Genomic DNA, 13632 nt, shown 5'->3' on the forward strand with positions numbered 1-13632 from the left:
GCTGCGCGCTGTTTGAAAAATGTTGTACATTTATTAACTGGCATATTTCGGGCATAACCAATAATAAAAATGTGCTACATTACTTGGATGATTTCTTGTTTGGGGATCGAATAGTGTCATACGATTGGTATAACCTTCTTCAGACGTTCACATTTTATGGCAAACATCTTGGAGTCCCTCTCCCTGAAGACAAAACGGAGAATCCAAATTCTGTTTTTTTCTTTCATGGGAGTTGAATTTGACACGAACGTAATGTCCATGAGATTGCCATGTGATAAACTCGAAGAATTAAAAGAAAATGTAACGCTCATACTTGGAATGAAAAAGGTTTATTCTTAGAGAGCTACAGTCATTCAGTCATTGTTGGGCTGTTTAAATTTTGCCTGCCGAGTCGTGTCTTTAGGCAGATCTTTGTGTAGGAGCCTAATCAAAGCTACTGTCGGTGTGTCAAAACCTTACTATAAAATTTGAAGCGCAGCTGAAATGCAAGATGATTTATACACGTGGCTCCAATTCTTACATAAGTATAATGGTATCACGTTAATGCCCGACAGATTGCGGGTAGATGATCATGAGTTGAAGCTATTTATCAACAGTTATATGATATCCCTTTTTTGGAATTATTTCCAGTGGTCGTTGCTTTAACACTTTGCGGATCTCAGCTAAAAAAACCCAAAACAAACTTCTAAATCACCTCCTGTAATGTGATTAGTTAGGCGGTTAGTCTTATTAACACTGCAGCATAACATTGTCATAAGAGCAGAGCATATTAGCGGGAATATGTCATGTAAGTTCTCGTTGTCAGTGGAATCGATTTCATTTACCGAGTCAACGCCAGAACCCATCCCAGCTTCTGTACGGGATTACTGAATCAGGAGTACTGTCGTCTAATTAGAATGTCTCTGTCCGTCACGGTTACACATGTCGTGCAGTTGATTTCATATTTGTCACTAAAACGATGTTCTCCATCAACAGTTCAAACCTATATTAGCGCATTATCTTATGTACACAAAATACGAATTTTAAATGATCCAAACAACTATTTTATTGTGCAATACTTACTGGAAGGCATTAAGCGCTCGAAAAAACTGTTCCATATTAGGCTGGTCGATATGCTACTTATAATCCGGGTGGTCTCAATCTTGGCTTCTCCCCTTTAAATGTTAACATAGAGTGGAAGATAAAACGAGGTATGAAATGGTACGAATTTGACAAAGTTATTGAAACACATCTTCATCGCCATCCTGGGCCCAAGTTGGTATTAATTCATTAGTGTCAAATGACCTGGTAGATCTGAAATCAATAAAATTAATCGAGGCTAATAAGTGTTCACTATTGCGACTGTCGGAATTGTTACCAAAAACGACCATCATATGGTCCAACGTTTTGTTACGATTGTACTGGCACGGTGCTCAGTCACCTAAAAAGATAGAAAAGGCAAGGAAGCGAGTCGGCGCTGCAGTTGGATATGTTTTATACAGCTCAAGTGGTTACTCCGTCCGACACCTGTCAATCCATACTCGAACTATCGAATTATTTCGGCAGGATGGGGTACATTTGTCGGATGTGGGAATTCAGCAATTTTTTAAGGATTTACAAAATACATTGGAAATTGAGGTTGGGAACAGCAGCGATACCAACTGGAAACACCTATAAGGCAGCCAGTTTGGCGTGATCGGGTATAGACCCGTTCATATGGCGAGATCAGGGGAGACACGATATGGATTTACGAGCATAGTGGCCCTTATTTACCCCTACCGGCGTACTGCCGAATTTGTTTTGGAATATATTTTCAGGTGTTTAGTGTTGAACTTGAAGGACTTCGTTAACTGTTAAGACATAAAAAAGAACATTACTTGACAGCTTCCACATGTGTGGAGGACCTGTTTTCTATAAGATGTTGTTCATTCGTGGAGGTATTCGTTTTCGCGCATATACGTTTACTTCCCATTTTACGTGCACGCGTTCTCTTTTCTTGTCCATTTTTTTATTTTGTATTTGCGCTTATCTGGTATTAAAATAATTTTCGTCGCAGTTGGTGGAGATTTGATCGGCGAGATCCTGGAAGACACGATATGGATTTACGAGCATACTGGCCCTTATTTACCCCTACCGGCGTACAGTAGAGGGGAGGGTGTATTATGTTATTAATACTAATTATATTGGGGAGTACTACTGAGGAACCAGTGGAGTCCACACCTTTACGGTACCGTATTGGAGTTGCCCTCTAAGGGAAACCTAGACGGCGGAGATATTAACAGGGGTAAGCGGTATGTGGCTCGTGGATCCTCCTCTTTGTGGGACCTAAAGAGGTGGGGCACCCAAGGTACCTAGGGACCACGTTCATGCTAGGGTTAAAGTTAAAGGCTGTTGGTTGTCTCTTGTTGGAAGTCTATATCAAAATCTATGCATTAATATATTAATGAATTAGAATAATTTGCATAATTTTATTTTGTCTAATTCCAAACACTCAACTATAATAGAAAATGGATTACGATATGTATTTTATCTAATAACATGCGTATACATATGGTTCCTTGGTGCCTCGTGTGTATGCATTGTCTTATGTTCGACAGTTATAATTAGGAATTGATGATTAACCACGTCAGATGTCATTAAATAAGAATAAATGTATAACGCTCTTAACGAACTAGAACATATCACGTGCAAATTGTTAAACAACCTAGCAATGACGTGATGTTAAAGTGTTAAAGCATTGTACGTAACGACTATATTATGCGCCACTCACCGTGTTTGTAAACTAGTATATATATATATATATATATATATATATATATATATATATATATATATATATATATATAAGGACACAATAGCATCTCTGCAGAAAATATAAATATAAAGTTGGTTGTGTTTAACGACACCACTAGATTACATTGATTTATTAATCATCGAATATTGGGTGTCAAACATGGTATTTTGGTATATAGTCTTAGAGAGGAAACCGACTACACTTGTCGATTACTAGCACTGGATCGTCTGTATGCACCATTTCTCATACAGGGCAGCACATACCACGGCTTTTGATATACCAGTCTGATATACTAGCTGGAACGAGAAATATATCAATAGGCATGTGTCCAAATGCAATACGATTTAAAAAAAAAAAAAAAAAAAAAAAAAATAGTTGTTAAAGTTAAAGTTTGTTTTGATTTTCCGACACCATTAAAGAACATTGATTTATTAACCATCAGCTACTGGATGTTACACACTGGATTTTTTTTTTTTTTAACATGAAGAAATCCTTTATATTGTATATGCACTTTCCACAGACTTTCCACCTACCATAGTATTTTACATGCCAGTCATGGCATTCTTTCGACACCGCTAGAGCGCACTGAATTATTAATTATTATTGGATGTCAATTATTTGGTAATTGTGACACATACTCTTTGGAGAGAAAACCCGCTACAAATTCGCATTAGGAGCAAGGCATTGTTTGCATGCACAATACAACAGACAGAATAGCACATACCGCGGCCTTTAATCTACCAATTGTGGTACACTGGCTGGCACGAGAAATAGATGTTCCTCAATAATTATCACACAATGTATATAATCTGGAATGTTACATAGTTACATGAATTAGCGAAGAAGAAGTGCATTTCGTTGATTATTCTCTAGATACCGACTAGTATGAGTCAACACCTAAAATTTGGTATCAACGATGACAACTGCTCGTCGAATCCAGATGGGGGTCTCATGATCCTTCTTCCGCCCGATTGTAATGCCGTTTTTCTTCTTCTTCTTCTTCTTCTTCTTCTTCTTCTTCTTCTTCTTATTATTATTATTATTATTATTATTAACAATACAATTAAATTCATTATCCACAGTTTGTTACACACCCGTTGGTGAGAACACCATGTGCTATTTATGATTACACTTACTTGTTAACAAATATACGTGTGTTAACAATTTCAAGACATACGACTGGCTGCTCCTAGGTGATTCCCAGGGCCCCGTTCCACAAAGCGATCTTAGCGCTAAGATTGTCTTAAGTGTATATGTTAGGTATGCAGTTACGGTGATATTAGGGCTAAGATCGCTTCGTGGAACGGGGCCCAGGTCACCAATGCCGTAAGTCCAATAAAAACAACAACAGCGCGATGGAAATAAGATTACATTGTGACGTATAGTTAATCTGACAGTCATGTGTCTGTGACGCGTAAGTCAGCTACAAGTGCAACGGCTGTAAATAACGTTTATTTGAAAAACATGTTGAAATTAGTTTAAAATCTGGTTTTTGAGGATATATAAAAATATAATAATATATTTGTGTCCGTTAGATACCATTTATCTCACAACGAGTTGTTTTAAGATGTATCTAACGAGCGTGTATTATTCTCTATACACACCACTGTATTGTCCAGGGACATTTCGCAAACTCCCTACAATGTCACCTCCGAACACTTGAAGTGTCTTTTGCAATGACGACTTTTTAATGGTTTTTTTTTTTTTTTTTAATTAATCATCCACAATACACAACAGTAAATTTCCCTGAAAACATTATTTAAGGCATTTTGCCTGGTATGCATATTCAACGATATATAATGCACATTATTGCTTAATATCAACAAGTATAATCGTATAGTTAATTAATAAAACGGTTAAATGTGACGGCTGTTATATACTGGCACACAATGAAAACGCAAAACAGATATTTTTCAATATTTTGTTGTGATTAATGAAAAATATATTTATTGGACTTAATATAACAATTTATGAGAGGAAGCCATTGATTGGTACATTTGCCTAGGTTTTAATCCTGGTTTTGTTCTCGTTACACATACAATAGCAGAAATACACAAAATGGTGTGAAATACGTTCACTACATGCTCAATCATGCTGCATTCAATGCACGTGAAATGCCAGTATGTGGACACATGCTTCAAGGGGGACTTCGCAAAGCCAAGTTGCTAGGAACTTCAGAGTCGATCGATCAACTATTAGACGACTTGTTGAACGTCATCAACATACCGGGAGTGTCCGTGATCGACCTTGACCTGGTCGACGTCCCGTTACGACCCCACGCCAAGATCGGCAGATTCGATGACACCACCTCCGTGACCGGTTCAGAACTGCGACGATGTCAGCAAGCAACACGATAGGACGTCATGGAATGCATATCCATCCGATGACGGTCATCCGTCGACTCAGAACGGCTGGACTCAGATGCAGACGCCCGTACAACGGTAACATAATGACACCGCGACATCGTGCTGCGAGACTACAGTTTGCTCTCCAGAATGGTAATCATCTACCCAGCCTTTTACCGGAGCATTGTTTTCTCAGATGAGTCCCGTTGCTCTGTCTCCTTTGCCGATGGAAGAGCACGTGTTTACAGGAGACTCCATGAACGGTACGCTGACGGATGTGAGGGAACGTGATCGGTTCGGCGGCGGTTGTCTGATGGTATGGGGGGGGGGGGGGGGGGGCAATCAACTGTGATTTCAGGAGTGATCTCATCATTGTTCACGATGCCCTTACAACCCAGCGTTATGTTGACGTTACGCTAAGACCAGTTCTCCAGCCACTTTTGCGCCGTCACTGAAGACCAGGAGGTCCCCTTCTGTTTCAACAAGACAATGCCCGTCCACTTACTGCAATAATTACCCAGGCGTTCCTGCAACAAGTCGGTATCACCGTTATGAACTGGCCCACCGTTTCACCGGATTTGAACCCAATTGAACACATGTGGGATGAGTTAAGACGTCGTGTACGTCACCGCCAGCCACCACCGCGTAACGTCATTGAGCTTGCACAGGTGGTGCAGCAGGAGTGGATGAACATTCCTGTGGCTTATTTGAGATGTTTGTGCCAATCCTTTCCCTGTCGTCTTCACGCATGCTCACGGGCCAGTGGTGGACACATCAGATACTGACCTTGATATGTGTGTGTGGGGGGGGGGGGGGGGGGGGGGGGGGGGGGGGGGGGGGGGGGGGGGGGGGGGTGAACTTTTCGATTACGAATGCAACTCGATTACTGATGATAACTGGCCATGTTTCCATGTGAATGTATCTCATGAATACCAGTGATTAATGTCATATTACATTATCCATCAATTCATTAATAGTTTGTCGTTATTTGCAATGAAAAGTTCTTTTTGCATTTTCATTGTGTCAGTATATATAACGGGCGCAGCCATTTTGTACCATCCCAGTGAATACGCCCTCTGGCGAGCTGGTGGTTACGTAATACCTAACGTGTGACGTCAGGAATTAGTCTTGGAACTGAAGAAATAAAACATACCTGATTTTTGGCGGATGCATCGCAATGTTCTGTAATAATAGCCATCTCAGTAAGCCAGCAACAATTATATATTATTTTTCAATACAAAATAAACCACCATTGTCAAAGAGTTAAAATAACTGTATTATGTTTTGTACATAAATTAACCCATGTACTGAAATAATAATCGGGGTGTTTTCTTAGTTAATTGGTATTTTCTTTCCGTGGCTTGTACTTGTGGTTCCTGATTGGCAGATGTATATTTAAACGGTCCCCAGACACTGTGTCTAGACACACTAAAAAACGCTTCTCTTTTATTAAGACCACAGGGTATTGTGTGATAACCGCACGGATACACCTCAAATCGTAATGGACATTATCAGCCGTCCATAATTCTATAAAACCCTTGATTAAGTAGACTTTCCCATCTAAAATCACAAAACTGACCAATTACGTCGTCTCAATAAGAAGAAAAGTATCACATGGGTATCGTGAGTGGTCGTTTTTGCCCGAACGTACCCTACCAATAGGCCTAATAATATGCATTTTTTCTTTGGATTTTAAAAAAAATAAAAATACTATAACGCCATTTCGTTCTATTGATGCAAATTGAAATATATTATTTAGTTAAATAGTTTATTATACTATCAAGTCATTTATGTTGTTTCACAAGTCAGGTTGATGAAAGCGAAGCGCCTTGTTGTAAATTAAAGCGTTTGTTTACACCGTGCATAGAGGAGATGGACGGAGCTAACGTCACTTCGCCCCAAGCTATACCAGTGGACATCACAAAAACGAAACAAAATGGCTGTCCCCAGTTAGCAGGAATAATCATGGTTTTTTTTTTATTAACTCTAAAATTAAGCGTTTTTCATTTGTTAATGTGTTGGTGGTCCGGGTATGCATCTTTCCAGCGTATAAGGCTCTTGTTTGAGTTGACCCTACCTTTAAACATTTTCTCTGTTGTACCTCATTTTTTACAAAACGCATTCTTCACACATGTGTGACAAATGCGTTCGGGTTTTAAGGGTCTGTTAGTAAATTATGTGGGTGTCGTTCCATGACGTCTACGTCTTGATTGCAATTGGTCTAAAAGATAACACCATAGCATTACCTGTGACAATAATTCGGGTGCAATCTTTACTTAGGATGTTTAGGTGCTTAATAAACAGTTTTGTTTAAAATTACACGACGAATCTTCTATTCGTATGGATTTATTAGTAATAATAGTAAAATAGGTAAAGTGTTCAATTATAGTAATTAATATATTAAATTAGATTTCTCTAATTTGTTTTGCATTTGTTTAAACTGTCTTTTGACTGATTAATAATGTTATGCAGGGTGTATTCCGGTACTGTATTAACTGATATTATTATTATTATACTCGGATAGCATTGACACTAATCACACAATGACATTCAAACTTTCAAACTATTCCTCAAGTACTATTTACTAAAATGTTTATTAAAATGTGCTATTTTCTAATAGTTTTATAAAATGTTATTGTTATATATTTCTTGTTATTCTGTTAATGAAACGTAGACAGGCCCAAATGGGGGTAACAGATGATTTGAGATTCACTCGTCCATTTCTACAATTTATTTTATTGTTCGACCAAATGGCATTTTAACCAACTGAAAGTAAACCGTTAAGTGTATTTTCAAGTCTTAGGGGATACGGTAATACATATGTTGCACCGTAGTGTACGGAAATGTATCGGTTACTGTGAGAATTGTAGTTTCAATAAAATTTCCATACATGTTCAGTGATATACGAAATAAGCAAAGCATCTTCAATAATATATACCTCAACATATTGCAATTCTTAATTGCGTTAATCTATGTAGTGACTACAATATATTTTCTATTTTTAAGTAAGTTCTGATGAATTAATTGATTGCATATCAAAAAGGGTAGCCCATGGAAAGCGCGTCAAATGTGTTGAGTGCGTCGTTAAATAAAACATTTCTTTCTTTGGGGACCCTCATTACAGCGCCAATTTTAGGAAGCGCAACACCGTTAGAGGTTTATGTGATCAGAATGTTTGCAATAGTTGTTTTCGCTGGATTCAGACAGTGTTGCATTCTGGTTTAAGCCATCGTTATTGTGGGTAGTAAATATAGTATTATTAATTCTAAAAAAAATCCAACAACTTCAAACGGTAGGGGTGGGACATCCGGATAACAGCATGATACATCTTGTATGCAGCATCCCCCAGACATGATGGGTGCATAACACGGCCCTTGTTACGCCTGTTGCGGAACACTAATTGGAGCGAAATATAGCTCAAGGAGTGAACCGACGGGAATCTATCCCAGACCGACTTAGCATGATGCGAGTGTTTTACCACATCGCTACGTTCCGCCCCGAAATTCTTTTGAAGAGTTGTCTCCCTAATTCGTAAAGTATTATTTGTTTTTGGATGGGGCCAGTTCTTTGTAATGCACAAACACCAATGCGCAGCTCTATATTATTTCTCTGACATTAATGCCGTTGCTAGATTTCTAGGATTAACACAAAGCTGAAAAGCATTTCAACTATTCAAATATTTGGAAAACATTGTTTGAAATAACGTATACAATTCGGTATTTACCAATTTCCACTAAAGTTACATTTTGTTTTATTCAAAAACAACACTAGAGCACATCGGGTTATTAATCATAGGTTACTGGATGATGGTAATGCTGACACATAGTCTTGACACATTTCCATTTAGCAGCAAGGCATATGCACTTTCTCTCAGACAAGACATAACCCTTAATATACCAGTCTTGGGGTACTGGTTGGGACGGGTATAAACAAAATGGGCCCGTCGAGGTGCCGTCCTACGATCTAAGCGTCTCAGGAGACCGATCTACAGAAGGAGCTAAATCCCGACCTCAGTTTTCACTAATATGGCAGAATGCAACTTTACATCTCGCCGAAATTCTGACGCTACAGGACCAAACCTGACATATTGTTTTTCCAGTGCAAAATAAAACGAATTTATATTATTATCCACATGGTTAAACATAACCGAGTTAATAATAATCATACGAAGCACACGTGTAATAACAAGTGTGATGACGTAATTATGGGAAGCGACGTCATAACATGACGTTGTTTTCTCCAGTCCTAGCTCAGAGTTTGCATATGGAATATGACGTCATTTCGACGTTTCCTTCTAGTTGTGGTTGAAACATTTTGAGACGGTCCTTGTTATTCATAAAAAATAACAATAATAATATGGATAATAAAGAAATTATTATACTCGCGTGTGTGTCGTACTTATTTTCCAAAACTCGTGTTAGGATTTATGTATTACCCTCGCTCTCGCTCGGGCAATACAAAACTCCTGACACTCGTTTCGTAAAATCAGTACGACACACAAGCTCGTATAATAATCTCTAAATGTATAACTATTTTCGTGTTTTCGTCTGTCAGCGAAATTATTTGAATTGTGTGGTGTTGTTTTTATAGTATTTTTGTTTTGTTTTAAATACTGGTTTATGTTTCTGCATTTGGTTTGTTTTTATATTAATGCTAATTGTACGATTAATGTAAAACCTGGTTTATTAAACTAACATCATACATCAAAATACTTAATTTTGATGGAGTGTCTTTAACCCGTTAGTTAAAACTTTTGTTAATTAGTAAATCATGTATGGTCCTTTTTTAATAACCTCTTCGTAATCCAATTATTGCGATGTTTTGATTATAGCAAACCTACTGTCTGATTATAAAAAAATAGCGAACTTAAATTACTGCTTCTCTTTTTGCGTTCTTTCATTCTTTCGTTCTTCCTTCGTTTATTCTCGTTTAGTAATATACATTTCTGTTCGTATTTAAATAACACAAATATATCACTTTCGTGATGCTTATGTATTATGGAGAAGACCTAGTGAGTTGTAAAACATATGCCTAATCCATTTGGTTTTTAAAAGCAAACAAAATAGTATGTTTCAATCAATCAAAATCAGTTAATTCCGCTTAGCTTAAAGGGACATACCCTAGTTTTTAAACACCGAGGTATATGTTTTTAGTATTATAACCGTTTTTGATAACTGAAATCATACTCTACTTAGATTTTATGCTTTAGATTATCAGTTTCCGTACATTCGAAGTGTCTTTGGTCATCCTGGTGTTTTTAATATCAAAAAATGCATTTCTCATATTTGTAAGAACGCACGTGCGTCTGAGAAGTAATAGTTAAGGAGTCGACTTTTGGTCCGTTTTCAGAGGGTATTTCACCATTTCAAAGTCACAGGATCATGTTTCACTCAGTTGTAACGTTATTAATCACGTAGATTAACTAAACTAAAAGTTAATTTTCATGGGTCGAAACTAGGGTATGTCCCTTTAAAGAAAGATAACTCACTGTTTTCATCAGAATGGTTTGTGATTGACAAAATTGTTGATCAATTCGTGATTAACGATAACTTTCAATTGTTTTAATGGGAGGAACGAAGTACATTTTATTTACGGTTATATGTCGTCGGACTTATGGTCACACAGATATTGCGAGAGGCTTCATGGACTACACCTTTTCGATTAGCAGCTAGGGATCTTGTATATGAACCATCCCACAGACAGGATAGTACATGCCGCGGCCGTTGTTGCACAAGTTGTTGTGCACTGGCTAGAACGAGATATAGCCCAATGGGCCCACCAACGGGAATCGATCCTAGATCGATCGCGCATCAGGCGAGCGCTGTAATGTGTTAATGGATTATGCTAGTCATAATAAAACACTGTTCTTTTTTTTTTTTCAAGGTAGTATCATTAAGGAAAGTTAACACACGATGATATATTTTTAAAAATGCATACCTTCTGTACAGTCATCTCCGTCCCAGCCTGGTTCACATCCACCTGTACCACATTCTCCTGCCTCTATATCGCAGGCCGCCAAGTGATTAGTACATTGACGTTTCTCACATAGCTTGTTACAGTTAGACCCGTATGTAACGTTCTGCAGACATGCTGATTTCAAAAGAAAAAGAAAAATGGTCGTTGATAATTTTACAATCAAAATGCACTTTCATTATTGAACGTAGGTGATGATAGTAATTCAATTTGACAAGCGAAATTGTACTATTTCAGGCAGCTAATTGATAGAAAGTTAAAGCGACTTCTCACTCAAATTATCGTCTTTTAAATATACACGTTTAAAAGGTTATATTGGTGTATCAATGTGGGTAAAAAAAAATGCATTTTGAGAGAACTGCTAAAGCAATACATGTCCCCTACTTGGCCCAACCATTTTTCGTATCTCCTAAATTTAAGGGCCATAACTCTGAGAAGTGGGTAAACTATCATGAAACTTCAACTTGATCTGTAAAGCTATATACAAATGATAACGCTATATACAAAATTTCATCTTGATATTTCCAGGCATTGCAAAAATCCAGACAACAAATGTTGACATATCCTATTTTCAAGGGCCATAACTCCATAAAAAAATGGGTAAATCGCCATGAACGTCAAACGTGATCTGTAAGAGTACGTAATAAACCAGTACACAAAACGTCAGCTCAATATCTAAAGGCCTTCTGAATGAAAAGTCTTAAACACAAATGTTTCTCATTTCGTACATTCAAGAGCTATATCTCCGTTAAAAATAGGTAAATCGCCATGAAAGTCAACGTCGATCTGTAACAGTACGTGATAAACACATAAACACAATGTCAGGTCAATATCTAAAGGTCTTCTGAATAAAAGTCCTGAAAACAAATATTCATATATCTCCTAAATTCAAGGGTCATAACACCACACACAATGGGTAACTCGTCATGAACATCAAACTTAAACTGCAAGAGTATGTGATAAACCAGTACACAAAACGTCAGCTCAATATCTAAAGGTCTTCTGGAAAGCACATTTTCTTATTTCCTAAGTTCAACGGCCATAACTCCGTTAAAACTGGGGGTGGGGGGTGGGGGGAGAGACGTAGCACAGTGGCAAAACGCTAGCTTGATGCGCGGTCGGTTTGGGATCGATCCCCGTCAGTGGGCCCATTGGGCTATTTCTCGCTCCAGCCAGTGCACCACGACTGGTACATCAAATGCCGCGGTATGTGCTATTCTGTCTATGGGATGGTGCACATAAACGATCCCTTGCTGCTAATCGAAAAGAGTAGCCCATGAAGTGGCGACAGCGGGTTTCCTCCCTTAATAACTGTGTGGTCCTTAATCATAAGTACGACGCCATATAGCCGTAAATACAATGTGTTTAGTGTGTCGTTCAATAAAACATTTCCGTTAAAAATGGATAAATCGCCATGACATTCAAACATGATCTGCAACAGTACGTGATAAACCTATACACAACATTTCACCTCAGTATTTGAAAGCCTTCCGAAAAAAAAAACATCCGGAAAAAATATGTGGGACAGACGGATAGACGGACAGAGAGACAAACAGACATAGACAGATAGACAGACAGATGGGCAGATGGACGGAGATAAAACCTATAGTACCCTCCATTTTCAATTTGTTTTAATGAATAGCCAGTCAAAAGGAAAAGACAGCATACACGGTAGCAACATTATGGAAATTTAACATCCGATGACATATAATAAAATGCATGGATAGTATACGATACCTTGTGTGCAGTCGTCTCCCTTCCAACCTGGTTTGCATCCACCTGTACCACATTCTCCTGTCTCTATATCACAGGTTGTCATGTGGTTAGCACAATGACGTTTCTCACACAGCTTGTTACAGTTAAACCCGTATGTGACGTTCTGTAGACATGCTGTTTTCAAAAAAAAAAAAAAAATGTTTGATGATAATTTTAATTATCTAAAGGGTTTTTGCTTATTGAACTTAGGTTGATGATAGTAATGCAATTTGTCAAGTAAAATTGTACTAATTCGGAGAACCAATTCATAGAAAGTTAAAGCTACTTCTCGCTCAAAATATCGTCTTATAAATAGGGTAAATAAACACCTGTTGTATAATAGAAATATATAAATGATACCAAACATCGATTTAGTTGTATACCTTGCGTACAGTCGGTTCCGTTCCATCCAGGTTGACACTCTTTAGCTTTACACCGTCCCGTCTTTCTGGGACATGCAGATGAAGACAGACAGTTGCGTTCCGTACATGACTTGTTACAGTTAGTTCCGTACGTGACATTATACTCACATTCTGTCAAATCAAAAAGCATGATACCGGTAAGCTTTATTTTTCAGGAATGTTCAGACTGCAAACTCCTGATTTTTCTTTTTCGTTGTCGTTATTCTGCAAACTGATTTAGTGGTTTGCGTATTTTTTCCTGAAATGGCTCGTTATAATATAGTACGAAATTAGAATCATTTGCACAATTGTATTATGTCTAATTCCAAACACTCATATATAATAGACAATGGACTACGATATGCGGTTTATCTAATAGCATGCG

General features: G+C 37.9%; 1 protein-coding gene across 1 annotated transcript in view; it reads right to left on the bottom strand.

Moving 5' to 3' along the window:
* LOC121374542 (multiple epidermal growth factor-like domains protein 10) overlaps positions 1–13632 on the bottom strand; it is a 43177-nt gene that overhangs the window by 20788 nt on the left and 8757 nt on the right. Inside the window, exons 4-6 of the mRNA XM_041501646.1 lie at positions 13230–13379; positions 12829–12981; positions 11056–11208 (exon numbers count right to left, since the gene is read on the bottom strand). Of these exons, the coding sequence (XP_041357580.1) occupies positions 11056–11208; positions 12829–12981; positions 13230–13379 (456 nt within the window). The remainder of the gene's footprint in view (positions 1–11055; positions 11209–12828; positions 12982–13229; positions 13380–13632) is intronic.

The sequence above is a fragment of the Gigantopelta aegis genome, chromosome 6 (genome assembly GCF_016097555.1).
Source record: "Gigantopelta aegis isolate Gae_Host chromosome 6, Gae_host_genome, whole genome shotgun sequence".
Classification (NCBI taxonomy): Eukaryota; Metazoa; Mollusca; class Gastropoda; order Neomphalida; family Peltospiridae; genus Gigantopelta; species Gigantopelta aegis.